Raw genomic sequence first — 17,101 nt, 5'->3', positions numbered from 1 at the left:
GGTCACTGATGTCTCTCTTATTTCATTCCAGAGAGCCGGATGATCTTGGATGCCTTTGCCCAACAGTGCAGTCGTGTTCTTAGTCTATTAAATTGTGGAGGAAAGCTTCTGGACTCCAGCCACCCTCAGTCCATGATTTCTTGCGTCAAGCAGGAAGGCTCTAGTTACAACGAAAGACAGGACCAGTGTCACATCGTAAAAGGGGTCCAGAGTCAGACCTCTGACAACATAGACATAGAAATGCAATATATGCAAAGAAAACAACAAACTTCTGCCTTTTTGAGAGTGTTCACTGACTCTCTCCAAAATTATCTGCTCTCGGGCAGCTTCCCAACTCCAAACACCTCCTCAGTCAGTGAGTACGGCCACCTGGCTGATGTGGACCCTCTCTCAGCCTCCCCAGTGCACACGTTAGGTGGCTGGACCTCCCCAGCAACGTCTGAGTCCCACGGTCACCCATCTTCCTCCACGCTGCCGGAGGAGGAAGAGGAAGAAGAAGAAGAAGGCTACTGCCCTCGATGCCAGGAGCTGGAACAGGAGGTCATCTCTTTGCAACAAGAAAACGAAGAGCTCAGAAGAAAATTAGAGAGCATCCCAGGTATGTATTCCCACTGCATGAAGACAGAGGCGACTCCAGTCAGTGGTTGTCTCAAATATGCCTCTGTGGGTGTGGCTTTAGTAATGGCGGTGGGGCCAGGATGTGAAAACTTGAAAAAGCAAGATGTGTAAGATGTCCTTGGCTTGCCCAGTCCAGGCAGGAATTCTAAGACAAGAACTAACTTGTCTGTGTTAGCTTCATGTTCTTGCATTAAGCTCTGAAGGCCATAGTGGGATGTCTCTATTGGTATATAAGTAATTCCTGTATGTGATACCTCACATTGGTGTGTTAACTGTTAGGAATCTGAGGGTCCTTTAAAAGTGGCCTGTATTAAAATATGGCATCTGTGTCCCCACAGACAGATACAAACAAAACCATCTTTGCATTAGCAGGATTCAGTGCTGAGCAAAGGACATGATCTATTCTGTCTACCCCTTTCCCTGGCCTCCTTTGCTAAATTTCAGCATGAAATCGCTTCAGCATGCAATCCCCTCCATGCAAAGTTAATTTAGACATTGCAAACTAGTAGATCAAAGATAAACCATTAACTAAGATGACCCTAAACTATTCGTGCCCCTGATATGAGGCAGTTCTCTCAAACATTCTTCATTTTCAGAGTATTGGGGTTGGAGTTTTCTTAGGACAAGTCCTGAGTTTCTGTTATTAGTGCTTTTTTCTCTGCTATTAACAAAAGTACATGGGGACTGGAGAGGTGGCTCCAGAGTTAAGAGCACTGGCTGATCTTCCAGAGAGCCTAGGTTCAATTCCCAGCATTTACATGGCAGCCTACAACTGTCTATAACTCTAGTTCCAGGGGATCCAACACCCACCTACAAATGTAGATGCAGGCAACACCAGTGCACATGAAGTGTAAATCATTGAACATTTTTGGAAAAAAAAAGAAAAGTCCTATTTGATGTATATCTTTGAGTTCATTCCTGTGTATGAGGGACTTATGTTGACACCAGAATTATTAGCTAGAACAAGATCTCTGAGCTGTTTTAATAATTTTACCCCCTCAACGATGATAAAAAGTCACGGCCACAGCCCCACAGTATACACATTTATAGTTAACTGTATACTCAAGTAGCTATATTCATATGTTCAAAATATAGAATTTCTGGATTTTTAAGACTGATAAAATATATAGGAATTATATCTTCTGTTTAAGCCTGGTGTGTGTGCCAGTGTGCCATAGAAATTGGTAGCTTATCTAGATAGAAAGAAGTGGTGAAGAAAGTCTCTGTTTGTTGGGACACATAGGACAGTAAACCAGAAATGGCTGTTATGATTTGCCCAACCAGAGCCAGGTATGGTGGCCCATATCTGTAGTACCAGAACTTGGGAGATGGAGCCAAGAGGATCAGGAGTTCAAGGTCATCCTCTGCTACAAAATTTGAGGCCAGCCTGAGTTATGTGAAACCTGTCTGTGTCTCTGCCTGCCTGCCTGCCTGCCTGCCTGCCTGCCTGCCTGCCTGCCTCTCTCTCTCTGTCTCTCTCCCTCCCTCCCTTTCCCTCTTCCTCTTCCTCTTCCTCTCCCTTTCTCTCTCTCTCTCTCTCTCTCTCTCTCTCTCTCTCTCTCTCTCTCCCACACACACACACACACACACAGAGAGAGAGAGAGAGAGAGAGAGGTGCCAAATTAAAAATTAAGCTGTTTTCCATCTTTCATTGAAGGACTTCTCCAAATGGAACAGAAATTTGGCTCAGAACATTGTAGAGTCTGGCTCAGTGTGTTTGTCCTGGAAGGAGAGACAAGAGAAGCAAATCTGGGGTCAGGGGAGTTAGGATGTTCTTCCAAGCCAGGCTGTCGTGCCTGCGGGAAACATCCTGGTAGAACCCAGGAGGCTGTATGGAACCACGCTGTTGATTGTCTCCCCCAGTCAGGGAAAGGTGGTCACAGCTAATGTGCTGATTTTACACCTCTGCCAGCTACAGCTAGGTTCCACTCATTCAAGCTTTGTCTTACTCTCAGGCCTCCTTTTTCTCAGGGGCAGAAAATAGTACGCAATGCCATGCACTCACCGTGCATCCCATAGGCGTGCCTATGGTTCAGCCAGGCCAGGTGCTACCTTCCAAATAGGTTCAGAACACCAGGCTTCTGCTGGCTTAATAGCCACTGGAAGCCTCCCTCCTTGCCCTCATCCAGGTTAGACATTCCAGAGTATAGGAAGAGGTGATGCAGATGTCAGAACATGACATTCCTAGTCCTATGTGACAGTGTTCTTGACATAACAAATCTGGGGTTCAGCCAGGCCATGTGCTCATTGGTGACCTGCCACTGGTCACTGTCTGAACATCCCAGAAAGGTTAAAAAGAAGATACAGTTTCTTGAGCACTCTTGATGATCAGATATCGAATGGCACTCGTTGAAAGGCATCTAATGGTCACTAGAGTTACTGTGGATACCCCAGTCTTATGAGGAACTTTCCATGAACCTTGAACCAATAGCAATTTTACACAGAACTGTAGTTGCATTAAATATGTATGGAGAGCTGGACTTGGTGGCACACATCAGTCCCAACACTGCGACAGAAGCAGGAGGATCAGACATTCTCAGGCATCTTCAACTGCATAGCAAGTCTGGGGCCTTCATTTGCTGTGTGCTTCCCTATCATCATGTCTGTAGAAGCCTAGCAATGCACATGAAGAATCAGGCTATGAATTATGCACAGATAAGAATGTGCAGTGTGAAAAACGCCCAAGCTGATTGGTGGTTGCCTGTCGAATGTGATCTCTATCGAGGGAAAGAGATTGAAAGTGTCACCTGAAGATGGAAACTTGACCAAAGATGGTGGTGGGTACTTGCCTTCCTCCTAGTCTCTGGATGAAGAACAAATTAGGGAATCACTCAACAGTCCATTCTTGACTCTCAGTGACTGTATTTCTAGGAAAAATAGACGCCTAGACAGCCACTTGATGAAAAGCACAGTAAGTGTTAGGCTGGCTACATGTGTGTTTTCAAGCAGTAATCCTGTATTAGTCCTAGAGACAGTGAGTGCATTCTCATAGGAAGACCTGGGGTTGTTTGGTAGAGTCTACTCCATTTGATCGTCGATTTGTGGCAGCTAGACACCCAGGACGGATAGGCACAAAGGAGAAGGCAGCATCCATAAGTCAGCAGGTAGAATAAGGAAGGCTGAGGTCAGTTGACCAGTTGTAACCCAAGTGTCTTCAGGTTCTCCAGAAGGTACTGCCAAGGAGCTTAGGGCCTCCATTTTCTTCCCTGAAGAGCCTTTGTGCCTGGAGCGGAAGCGCTTCACTCGGGTGGTCATGGGGGAAGTATCCATAGATATTAAAATAAGGAAAGCTATGGGAGGGGTGTTTGTTTGGGTTTTATTTTTTATTTTTTCTGATTTTCAGGCTGGCTACTGGTTTACTATGTAGCCAGTGATAACCTTGAACTCCTTCCTCCTGCCCCTGAAGTACTAGGGAGTGATTACAGGGTTGTCTGCTCCTCTACCCAGTGTACATGGTGCTGGAGAATAAACCCTTCATGCATGCTAGCCAAGCACCTTGAAAACCTGTCTTTAATATCACAATGTATACCAATTACAGTTCCTTCATACTTGTAAGTACCAAATACACAGAAGATAATTTTTAAATAATAATTTTTAAATTAGTGTATTTACTAATATACTATAATAATATATAATACATAATATACTATAATAGTAATAATTTTTAAATTAGTGTATTTACTAATATACTATAATAATAATATATAATATACTATAATAGTAATAATTTTTAAATTAGTGTATTTACTGAGACAGAGTCTTATTGTATAGCCCTGCCTGTTCTGAAACTTGCTGTGTAGACCAGGCAGGCCTTGAACTCTGCCTGCTTCTGCCTGAGAAATGCTGGGATTAAAGGTATATGACACCATGCCTGGCCATATATTTTCTTTCTCTGCATTTTTTTATTTTTAAGGATTCCACACATAAGCTAGATTAAACGGGGTGGAGAGGGCTCTGCTGTGAAGAGCACTCTCTGCTCTCGCTATCGACCCAGGTTTGCTTCCCAGCACCCACAGGGCAGCTCACAAATGTAACTCCTGTGTCAGGGCATCTGACTCCCTACTCTGGCCTGCCTGGGCACCTGGAACACATGCGGCACACAATCGTGAAGGCAAACACTTAAAAAATAAAAATTAAAAAGAAAAATAGATCGGACAGTATTGTCCTGTCCCCCCAGTTCTCTCACACCCTGGCCGATGGCAGGCTCTTTCTCAGAACTGAATAATTCTCCACTGAACACTTCCCTTTGCCTGTTTTGCTGTTGCGGAACGTCATGTCATTTCCATGTCACAGTAAACACAGAGTATGGGTTTCTTCACAAGATGGTAATTTTGTTTCCTTGAATGTATTCTAAGAAGGGAGGGAGATTCCAGGTCATGCAGTAGTGCTATGCTTAACTTTGGAAACCTCCATAATCTTTGCAAGCCGAGGACAACAGTCTTCATTCTCACCCACTGAGGACACCGTCACCAGAGTGTGCTATCTTTTGATTTTTTTCATTCCAAGGCATGGGAAGTGGGTTTGAGTTTTGTCTCCCTTGTTAATGACTTCTGAATGCCGCTACCACTGTGCTGGCTCTTACGGGTTTTGTGTTGAGGGGATGGGACAGGGATAGAGAGAGGGGGAGGGTCTGTTACTGGCCTGTAGATCACACTTAGCCTGGGGACACTTAGACAAGCCCCAGGGGACTGGCTTTCATCACCACACCCAGCTGTTTATGTGGGTGCTGGAGCTGGAGCTAGGTCCTAATATTTGTAAGGAAAACGTTTTATTGACTGAGCTGACTTTCTCTGGTAGGAATTTGAGTTTCTGGTCTTATATTTAGGTCTTCTCTGTAGTTTTTATTAAAGTCTATGAATTGGTGGTTGAGTTTTGTGGGTGGTGTAAGTTTTCAGATTTTTTTTTCTTTTGAGCATTCAGTTTCAGGGGCTGGAGAGATGGCTCAGAGGTTAGAGCACTTGGTGCTCTTGCCCACATCAGCTCTCCATTTCATTTCATCTTACAGACAGGAAGTTGGCACCTAATAGATGGGGGAGCAGCTGTAGATGGAGAGTCATGTCATCCAAGAGTTCTGACTTGGTGTCCAAGTTGTAACCCTCCGCCTGAGGTCAGTTCTTATTGTCAGGGTAGTTAGTTGTATTGTATGGTCACCAGTGAATTAGCCAGTGAGTTGGTGAACACTGTGGCATTACTTGTAGCGGAAGTACAAAGCACAGGCCCTCCGAGAGCCTCCTGTACAGCGCACAGCGCCTTCAACTAGTAAGTATGTAACCTTGTTTCTTGTGTGCCGTGGGTACTTGAGCACTACAGTGGAGAGCCATTTTAATAGTGAAATCCCAAACAGAAATATAAAGAACAACCCTAAATAGACCGTGACAGGGACACTTGTTTCCAACATAAGAACTGAAAAAGGCGATCACAGCTGGGACATTTGTCAGGCGACTCAAATTCCAAAGTGCTCTGCACAAGTCTGCAAGTGGCTTGCAAAAGTTCCGGTTTGGGGAGTTCCAGGCATACCTTAGCAGGCACGCAGACTTGCAAATACAGAATCCATGAGGGAGTCGTGACTCACAAAGCTGCAGATAAGGAGCTAACTCCCTCAGGTCCCACAGAGTCATTATCTAAGGCCAGACAGGTAAATAGGTACAACCAGTTTGGGGTAAAGGGACTTTGTACAGACAGAAGCCCCTGAGAGTAGCTGCAGCTCTAGACTTGTGTTGCTTGCTATTGGCAGCTGTGACTGCTGGCAGTAATTTGCCCATTCTGAGCCTTCCTTAAAGCAAAGTTAATAATATTATAGGAATATGGAAGTGTTAAATTCAGTAAATCTTCCCATGAACACTTAGTATCACCTTGAAGAGAAATTGTTTCTGAGGCTAGAGACAGGCTCGGCAGTTGAGAGTGCTTGTTTCTCTTCCATAGGACCCAGGTTCAGTTCCCAGAACTCACATGGTGGCCCACAAACATCTCTAAGTTCCAGGGGCTCCAGTATCTTCTAACCTCCTCAGGCACCAGGCACACACATGGTGCACACACACATATGCAGGCAAAACACTTATACGCATAAAATAAAACTTAAAGACGAAAACTGTTTCTGATGTATGTGGGGCATGTCTAATCCAAATACCAAGGAGGCTGGGCAGGAGAGGGTGCGAGACCCTCGCGGAGTACATGACGAGACCCCATCTTAACCAAGAACGGACAAAAGAGAGCACAGCCACTGTGTGCCTAGCAATACAGAGGCTTGAAGGACTCCCCAAATTATAAGCAGTATCTGACTTCAGAAAGGGGCCACAGAGCCTCAGATTTGGGTTCCCTTGTCACAGAGAAGTCTTTACTTCCCTGGGGTCCCGTTTGTTTAGGGAGCTGGGGTTCTGTGACTACCTGCATAGCTGAAGGTGACCTTGAACTCCCAATCCTCCTGCCTACTTCTCACAGGAGCTGAGATTACAGGGCATACACAATGCTTGGCTCTCCACCCGAACATCTTCGAAGGCTCAACCCTCAGCGCCCACAGTACACCAAGGGTCCAACTTAATTGGACAGTTGTGACTTTGGGGCAAGCAGACACTTGTCCTAACCACTGTTCTTCCCACTCTCAAAACATGCTGCTCTCTTCTTGAGAAACTCCTATGCATTCTTCAGTGTCCAGTTCAGGCAAGGCCCTCTGTGAGAGATCCTTCACAATGCCCCTGCACACACCTAGATACTTCTGTTAAAGTCGATTTCAAGCCTGTGTTTACCCCGAGTATGCCATTATCTCCTGATGTCCTTATAAGGTGAAGGGTCATATATGGTGCTTTCGGGCAGAAACAAAGCCCTTGATGTCCCAGTTTCTGTTGAAACAGGACATTGTCTTTACCTGAGCTCCGACCACGTGACTGTACAAGATTGATACTTAATGCTGATCATTTGATTTAAGGTGTTTCTATTCAGGAACATATTTTACGTTGGAGAGACAATACGATTAGGCTACTTGAAGATTATTAAACACAACAGAAAGCTGGGATTGTCAGCAATAAAAAAGTTCAACGTTCCTCTAAAATGATTGAGTAATATTTTGAGGAGTTTGAAGTCTTTGATTAGCTACGTAGATAACATAGTGCTTGAGGAGCAGAGATAAACTGATCAAGATTTTAGCAGGGTGTGGTAGCATCAGCCTGTGGTCTAGTCATCGGGAAGCTGAGGCAAAAGGATGACGAGCTCCAGACCAGCCTGGGGTACATGGCTAATAAATAATGCCAGTACACTTAAAATTACTAGCTGGAGGACTCACTCACCCTTTATGTGGGAAAACCAAAACTGTAACAGTTTCTTTGGAAGAAGAGCCATACATGGGAGCTGCTTGACCAGCCAGCCATACAGGCTCTGAGGTGACAGCCAAGTTACAAGGCCTCTGAGGAATTCATTAGACGGCTACTTTTAAAACCCTGGTAGCTCCCAGGATGCATTGTTTCTGTTTCTCGTGCATTACTTCAGTTGGTCCTCACGTAACTGTGTGGCATGTCATTATCCCAGTTTTACAAGCATGATAACAGAAGCTCAAAGAGGTTGAGTAACTTGCCCAGGACCACATAGGGAATGGCAGAGTCAGCTCGTAGCCAACAGTTACTGTAGAACTGCTAGTCTTTAATTATACTGCTGTTTTCCCTACTGAGATGAAGCAGCCATGGAGCCTAGGAGTGGAGCAGGGCTCTCTTTGCTATTGTCCCAGATCTTCCCGTTTCTGCTTTTTCCTTCCTCAGATTATGTGATGAGCACTAATGGTGCCATGTTGGTCCTTGGAGGGAGGGAGGCTAGCAACTTCAGTATGGGGCCGGGCACTGGATACATTTGGATTCTTTTGTGAGCCTCTTTTCTTTCTGAGTGGTTTTGTGGGACAAGATGTTACCTTGAACTTGTAGAAGGCTTCCTCATTTCCCAAGTTCTGGCATTACAGATGAGCACCACCACACAGTCTCTCCTTTGAGCAGAAGCTTCTCTATTTCTCTTCTCCGTTTATTTTCTCACTGAGTCAGCAGAATGAGCAAGGGAACAAAGGAAACCTGCCCAGTGGGTCACAGGGTCTTACAAGTTCTCATTGTGTCTAGGGATACAGTTCTGTTTGAAGCCTCTGGGGGAGGCCTATCTCTCCTCGCATTAGAGGCCATAGGAACATGGCAACCTGAAATGAACAGAACCTTATAGGCTGCACTGGTCCTCCCCTGAAGTGACATGTCCTCACTTGGGAATTCTCCTGTTGCCCATAAGGGCTACATTATCAGAATAAAAGGGCAGGTGGTTTTCCATTACTTTCTGGCTATGGCCTTCATTGCTCCTGGGCTGGCCTAAGTGCAGATTGGACAGGGTCATCCCTGCTTGACCTCACCAGTCTCCATTTTCAAGATTGACTAAAGGTTTGTTATTTGTTTTGTTTTGTTTCCCACAGAAAACATTTTGCTTCATTCTTCAACTTCTCTGTGTAACTCTCAGCAAGTGTCCACAAATGTGCCAGCCAAGAGTTACTCTGCACAACACTATAGGGAAGATCTGGAGGCCTCTGTCTCAGGGGAGATGACAAGGGGAAACCTGGAAGGTGGGAGGAGGAGAAGTACAAAGGTCATTCAGAGTTTTTAAGTTTAAAAAATGATTATGCAAGTGCAGGTGCCTATAGAAACCAGAGGAGGGCATTGAGTCCCCTGGAGCTAGAGTTAACAGCAATTGTAAGCTGCTCCAAACCCGGGTCCTCTGCAAGAGCAGCAAGTGCTCTTAATTTGAGCTACCTGTCTAGCGCCTACCTTGGTCTCTTCAGTAGTTGGTTAATGTGAGCACGCTCCTAGTCTCCTGGCCTTCGGCTTTGTCTCCTGTGTTAGTACACAGACCCACATACCGTTGAGCCCCCGATACTGGAAGATGCACATTCAATGAATGCCCTCTTCTCCCAGCACGAGTCAGCTGGCCTGGTTAGTGCTTGCTCCACATGCTGCCTAGATGTCTGGATGTCTGTGGAGTGACAGGGAGTGAGCTTCCAGCCTGCCATGGCTGTATAACCAATGCTGTGTGTCTCAGAGAAGGAACAAGAACTGCTGCAGTGCTTAAGTTATGTCCACTATAGAAAGATTTTAAAACACACATTAACTGTATCTCTTACCTCCAATACTTGGGACCAGAACTGTTTTACGGTTCTCTTCATTTTGGATTCACAGACAATTACAAATACATAATGAGATGTCTTGGGGGTGAGGCTTAAGTCTAAAGATGTCATATATTCATGTTGCATACAAACATTCTATATATACAGTATAATTCAATTAAGTTTACTTTTATGAAATATTTAATGTGCCTGTACTTTAACTTCAACCACGATATGAGGTCTAGGGTTTTCCACTTGTGACAACATGTTGACTCTAGACTATTTCAGATTTGAGGACAGTTTGGATTTTCAATAAAAGATATTCACCCCTGTACTGCTCTCCATGAGAATGAATGGTAACGGAGTAAAATGATAACTGCCATAATCCCACAGCTGAGCTAAGTCATTGTGGGTAACTCCAACTTTCCCGTTTTTTTCAATATATACGTATCAACATCATTAAAGTTATGCTGAATTCTCTACTTTATAAGCTGCCTTGTAAATATTTCTGTGCTTAAATTTAAAATTTCATAAACTCAAAGCAAAATCTGGGTCAAGGGAGGTTCATTCACAACCCATTAGTCAGTGAGAATGTATAGATGCTACTGCGGTTCCCATGCCAAGTCCAGGGAACTTGTCAAGTCCACACACTTGTCCATTTCATCTCAGCTCTGCTGCCTCAGAAAGAAAGAGAAAAGATTCAGTATGTAGCCCAGGCTGGCCTGGACCTCACCATCCTTGAGCCTCAGTCTCGCCAGAACTGGTGTACGCCACCATGAGGGACTCTTCTGTTCTTCTGCTAATGAATACTCAAAGCCGGAGGCATATTCCCAGCACCGCATTAACAAAGTGGGTTGAGCTTTTAGTTGGTTGGTGAAATTAGGGGTACCTGACATTTCCCCCCAAAATACTTTGTTTTTTGTTTTTTGTTTTTTTGGTTTTTTTGTTTGTTTGGTTTTTTTGTTTGTTTGTTTTCAAGACAGGGTTTCTCTGTGTAGCCTTGACTATCTTGGAACAATTATGTTGACCAAGATGGCCTCAAACTCAAAGATCTATCTGCCTCTGCCTCCCAAAAAGCTGGGATCAAAGGCATGCAGCACCACTGCCCGGCTAGCTACCTTTTTAATTAAAAGTTTTCATACAACATATGTTGACCATTTTCCTCCCCTTACTCCTCCCAGAACCTCCCCACCTCAACTGTGTGCTCTCAATCTCCCAGGAAAACAAAAATCAAGTAAAAATCAGAACAAGCAAGCAAAAGACCAGTAAGACAGAAACAAACAAAATAAAACAGAAAGTTCATTAAAAAAAAAAAAAAAAAAAGACATGAAGTCTGTGTTGTGTTGGAAGCTACTCCTGGGCATAGGGCCTGCTTTGTGGTGTGGTTGATAGACCCAGTGACACTCCATCAGAGAAACTGATTTCTCCTTTCCCAGCAGTTACCGATGGCAAGTAACTGCCTGTTGAAAGCTAGCTAACCATACTCTTCCTCCTCACAGTGCCCTGCCAGACCGTCCTAGATTACCTAAAGACAGTGCTGCTACACCACAACCAGCTCCTGCCGCAGCCCGCTGACCAGCCCACCGAGGTAGGAGCAGGCCTTTGGGAGGAGGGGTGCAGGCCTGCAGGTAGAATTTGCCTCAGGCACAGCCTGCTGACTGTGGGGACTTTGTGGGTCCGTTACTGTGGGCACATGCTCTGTGGAGAAGGGTCACGTGCAGATTTAATTTACAAAGACTCGCCTGCCCTTTGGAAGGAAGGAGAAACTGCAACTAAACTGACAGGCAAGTCTTGCCTGTTCCCTTGGTGCAAGGAAGATGAGACAAAGGTAAGACTCGGCATGCCCTCAGGGAGGGCCTGCTCTCCGTGTGCCTCGCTCTGGGCTGTCTGACACCCACAGTCTCTGGGGTTTTACCATTTTATCTCCGACACGGTGACACAGCTGTTCTCTTTCTCTGAGCCACAGTAGAATCAGCCAGTCTCCCATCATCTAGGGCAATCGTCCCTTGATGCTAGGGATGGTTTTAACGGACTACATTTTTACAAGATTTTCAAAGCTCAGTCTTGAGTGTGCCACTACCTCATGTTCTGAAGACTTTAGAACGTGACTTTGAGTCGCCCTCAATTACTGTGCTGCTTTCATCCATCACAGCGAACTCTGAAAGCACCCTAGTGCCTCTTGGAGAAGGTTCTCATTCGTGCATTCCAAGTGATGGTTCATCTTTAAGTGATTAAACGTATGTAAGGCTGGTCTGTCTGTGTGCTCTACACTCTGTTTTCATTGTCTTTCCACCCTCATAATATCACTACCCTCACCATTCCCAAGTAATGTACAGGAACCAAACCCAACCCCTAACCCCACCTCCTCCCTACTTGCCCTCCCCAGCCTTTCCAGGGTGTCTGGGCCAGCCTGACCCCTCAAGCTCTCTCTCCTCCTGCTGCCTCGTGGCCCTCATCACCCTTTCATCCACCTGTCTGAGTTACTTCCCTCCTGCTGTCTGCTGTCTCTCAATTGATTTATGCCATTCTTCCTCCTCCTGCTCCTCCTGCCCCTCCCCTTCCTCCTTCTCCCTTTCATCTTCCTCTTACTCCTCCCTCTCTTCTTCCTCTCCTTCCTACTCCTCCCCCTTCCCTGCCACCTGAAGGCTAAAAGGTCCCCACAGCTCAGTTCCGTGTATCACTCACTATTCATTGCTCGGGCTGTCAGTGGGATGTCACAGCCTCCTTGTTCTGTACCCAACCTGTCTGTGACCTTTCCTTCTGTAAAGACTTCACCAAACCCAGGCACAAGTCCTCCTGTTAATTGTCTCCTTTCTGGTCACCCTTAATTAAATTCCGTAATTGAAGACCACAGTTGCTAACTTCGTATTTTATGGTTTATACACAAGTGAAATGAGTACTTCCTCTAGGAAGTGACTGAATACCTGTGCTCATTATAGCATATTGGAAGTTGAAGGATAACTTGTAAATCTATGTCTGTGATTTCCATTTGACTACAAGTCTTTGAAGACAGTGAGGGCAGTGTTTCTCAACAATAGGATAGGGTTAGTAACCTATTGGTGGCTAACCGAAGAGTATACTCAGCACCCCTAAAATAGAAAGAGACTGGGAAGAAGGCTCAGCTGGTTAAGTGCATGAGGACTTGCTTGGATACCTGGACACCCACAAGGATAGCAAGTGTGGTTCCTGGTGGCCTTCAGCTATAACCCCAGCACAGGGAAGGCAGGGACAGGCTTGCTAACCAGTCAGCCTAGGCAGTCTGAGAGCTCCAGGCTCAGTGAGAGAGACTCTCTCAAAGTAGAAAGACTAGGCATGGTGCTGGTGTATGCCTTTAAGCCTTCAATCCCAGCACTCAGGAGGCAGAGGCAGGAGGATCTCTCTGACTTAGAGGCTAGCCTGGTCTACTTAGTGAGTTCCAGGACAACCATGGCAACAAAGTGAGACCCTGTCTCCAAGAAAAAAATTTAAGGTGGAGAGTCAGTTACAGAGAATCCTAACATGGAGCCCTGCCCTCCATGCCAGGCATAGGCGGCACTCAGGCCCCACATATGGACATAGGGACAGGATTGCCTGTTTTTCCTTGTTTGGGGCTGTTTAAACTTTATGGCCTGTCGTCATCATTATTACCATACAATTTTTATTGTCATTTCAGGTACCTGAACATTTTCTCATTTTTATTATTTATCACATTTCTTTTAGCTAGGCTGAAATGAGATTATAACTCTCATCTGTAACCCACAGGGCATTCTGAGTTGTGTTTTTGGCTATAAATTACTGGTTTACTTTCTTCTTCTGTTCCTTGATGAAAATTACCTCCGAATGGTAATTCTGCATCTTATGAGGTCATAATTTATGTTGAGCTGCTGTGGTGTGGAATTGCGCAGGACTTTTCTGTGATTTTTCTCAGAGATTTGGAAAGGCACCTGTCTTGGATTGCCATCTCCCTAAGTCACAAACAGGGATGAGTGAGAAACTCAGCCTGCCACCTCATCCCCCCCCCACACACACACACTTGGGGTTGTGTCTTAGAAAAGGATACAGCCTTGGTAAAATATAGCCATAACCTTTCCTTGCAAGTAAGCACCCAAACCAGGGAAACAGGCGTTGTTGTTGTTGTTATTATCATCATCATCATTTAGTATTGAGAAAATAAGCGGTTCAAGAACTAGCTATGCAGGTTTCCTGTGAGGCTGGCAATGCCTGTATTCATAGGGGCAGTAAGAGAACAGATTTTTTTTTTTTTTACCTTCATTTTTAGTTTTCATATGTGGGTGTTTTGCCTGCATACATGTCTGTGCACTGTGTTCATACAGTACCCTCAGAGGCCAGAGAGGCCCATGTGGCAGGATTTGTGTGGTGAGAGATGGACAGACACCTTAACCAAAACTGGTCATGTGTAATTGTTGCTTTTGAGACAGAATTTCACTCTGTGTTCAAACTGTCCTGTATCTTACAATATAGCTAAAACTACCCTTGAACTCCGAGCAGATCCCCTGCCTCAGATACATTGCACTAAATCTTCCACTCTGGAGTGCTGGGGTTATAGATGAGTCCTCATGTTTGGGGAATGTGGTATCTTGGCCCTATTTTGACAATAAAGAGCTGTAGTTGAGATAGTCCCCTTCCTCAGGCTGAACCCATAGCCCAGCTTTATAATTTGTTTTGGTTTTGCTAATGGGTGTTTATTGGTTTGGTTTTTTTGGGGGGGGCGGGATGCTGCATGTATGTATGTGGACCATTTATTTACCTGGTCCCCTCAGGCCCTGGGACTAGAATTAGAAATGGTTCTGAGCTGTCATGTGAATTCAACCCTGGCCCTCTGGAAGAGCAATCAGTGCTCTTAACTTTCGAGCTATCTCTCCAGCCCCAGCCCCCTCTCCCCCATCCCAGACTTTATAATTGTACTACCTGGGGCAAATGCCTTGTGCTCCCCATTTATTGTTCAATAAACAGTATGGCTGGTATTAAAGGGCTTCTGCAAAAGTGCTTTAGAATGAGTGGTTCTGAGCCAGTTTGGAGTCCACCCACCTCAAGCTCCACCCACTGCCTGCGTTGATTGGTCATTCACTGGAGACCCACTGAGCCCCTTCCTCTATGTCCATGGCAAGCACTGCACTGTTTTCCCTTCTGCATCAGCTGTTCAGCTCACCACCATTTCACATAGGAATCATGTCTTCTACAGCCTGGCTAGCCACATTGCCGGCCTGCCTTCCTCGGCTCTTCCTCCATGCACTGCCCAGGACTGCACACACACGGCACTCTCAGTGCCTCCCACTGAAGAGCAGCTTGGCTGAAAGGCTGACAGGACCTGTGGAGCCTGGGCTCCTGCTGATGTCATATCACACATGTGCACAAGATCCCAGAGCCAAGGAGGGCTTTGTAAACCACCTGTTGCCTACGTAAGGCCAGAGCGCTGGGGCGCCCTATGCTTTAAACTTTACTCCAAAAAAGTCTGTGTGGCTTTCTCAAGTTAGTAAGACATAGAACCCAGTTCTGTGTTTAACTCTAGCCTGTGTTTAAATTCAGTACACAAACCATAACCTCAGCTGCTGTCCTTAGAGGAAACTAAGTTGAATTGTCACATTCAGGAAAGCAAGGGTGCTGTTCGGATGCTGATTGTTACCTAGCCAAGTCCAGTCCCCACTGTCCTGCTGGCTCTCATACCAGTACCGTCTCCATGGTTAAATAAGCAAGCACTTTCTGAAATAAACCCCGTCAGACCCAAACAGTGCCAGATTTATAACCTGTAATAAATTTTCAGAGTTGTAAAACTGAATGAGTTTCTCTCTCTCTCTCTCTCTTTCTCTCTCCATTTTGTACACCTTAATTACTGGGGAAGTACACTAAAACTGAGATCATGGGTTAATTAATTTGTCCTGGACTATAGAATTTTATGGACAGCCAGAACTAAAGTAATGGTTGTGTGGGTGAAATTGACTAAACATGGCTTATAAACGTTACAGAAGTCCCGGTAATTATCCCCACTGCAGCTGGTTAGCTTGGGGATTTTACTGCAGTCATAAAGTAGGAAGGTAAGAAGTAAGAACATTTTTTGGGTTGACACAGCAGCGTTTACAGAAGCTACCATTCGAGAAGAGCTGTTATGCTTTTTTTTTTTTTTTTGCTTTTTTTTTTTTAGTTCTTTCCTTTTAAGCCTGCTCTTTATGTTTTCACCGTAATACAATGACAGCCATGTGTTAGGTGCCTTAAACACCAGCCGTGCCTATTAAAATAGACCGCCAGCGCCATCCCTCTCCGAGCAGAACCGCCAGCCAGAGGAGGAAGAGACCTGTTTGATCACACTCTTCAAAGTCATTTTTGCATATTTAATAGATTGAAAGGGAAAGTTACAGGTTATATTTAAATAGTGTTCCCTGTCATTGGATCTTGACACATTTTAACCTACCTGTTAAAACGCGAGTTATAAATAGCTCCCCTTTCAAAGGTGTTCATTATACCTCATTGGCTCTTGTTATAGAAAATGCAAATGTAATTTGAAAAATGCCCGTTCTGAGTGTGAGCAATTACGTGTGCTCTTCAGTGCCCGGTTCATTGTCAGCAGAGCCACTTGGTTAAAAAGCATGTTTGCCTTTGAAATGGAGATGGCTTTGGCTTCTGGCTGGCTGGCTCGGCAGGTAATGAGAAAATATTTTCCTTTTCCAGGGAAGCAAGCAGCTGTTGAACAACTATCCTGTGTACATAACGAGCAAACAGTGGGACGAGGCTGTGAATTCCTCCAAGAAGGACGGGAGGCGGCTCCTGCGGTACCTCATCAGATTTGTCTTCACCACCGACGAGCTTAAGTACTCATGCGGCCTTGGGAAAAGGAAAAGGTCAGTGCAGTCAGGAGAGACAGGTCCCGAAAGACGCCCTCTGGATCCAGTTAAAGTCACTTGCCTCCGAGGTACCGCATCCTTCCCCTCAGTGTCACCATCCGTGATCCCATTTCACTGCATTGGCCGTGCCTCCCCAAGTGTTCAGCCCTTACTGTATTTTTTTTTTTTTTTAATTTTTGCACCGAGACCTTCTAAGCTTCATGTGGCCCATCTTCTTGGTATTGAGAAGCTCTGTAAACAGTTCTTTGCTTTAGCCTCGTTCTCGAGTAATGTCCAAAGGCATCGCATAGCACCTCATGTTTCATGCTTTCGGTTCAGATTTTCTTTGCTGCCAAAGAAGGCCACATTCAGCAAAACTGAAGCATAGGGAGATACTCACAGGGAGAGAATATGTGCTGTTCTGTAATTGATTAAAAAAAAAAAAGTATCTTGCTTCCATGGGCCTCCATCCAGCTTGCTTGTTAGTAGTTCTTACAAAGACTTCCGTGAAGTAGGCTTTATCCGTAAAACCATTTTAGGTTTAAAATAAATAAAT

General features: G+C 45.1%; 1 protein-coding gene across 2 annotated transcripts in view; it reads left to right on the top strand.

Annotated features, from left to right (window-relative positions):
* Positions 1 to 17,101, top strand: part of Bend4 (BEN domain containing 4) — a 34,974-nt gene that overhangs the window by 9,755 nt on the left and 8,118 nt on the right. The window contains exons 2-4 of one of the 2 annotated variants that reach the window (XM_034508208.2): positions 32 to 598; positions 11,230 to 11,318; positions 16,394 to 16,634. In XM_034508208.2, coding sequence (XP_034364099.1) covers positions 32 to 598; positions 11,230 to 11,318; positions 16,394 to 16,634 — 897 coding nt within the window. The remainder of the gene's footprint in view (positions 1 to 31; positions 599 to 11,229; positions 11,319 to 16,393; positions 16,635 to 17,101) is intronic. The other variant, XM_076938620.1, reaches the window with a different exon arrangement.

Source organism: Arvicanthis niloticus, chromosome 7 (genome assembly GCF_011762505.2).
Source record: "Arvicanthis niloticus isolate mArvNil1 chromosome 7, mArvNil1.pat.X, whole genome shotgun sequence".
NCBI classification, from domain to species: Eukaryota; Metazoa; Chordata; class Mammalia; order Rodentia; family Muridae; genus Arvicanthis; species Arvicanthis niloticus.
Note: the sequence above shows the minus strand (reverse complement) of the source record. Positions and strands in the feature narration are given on the sequence as shown.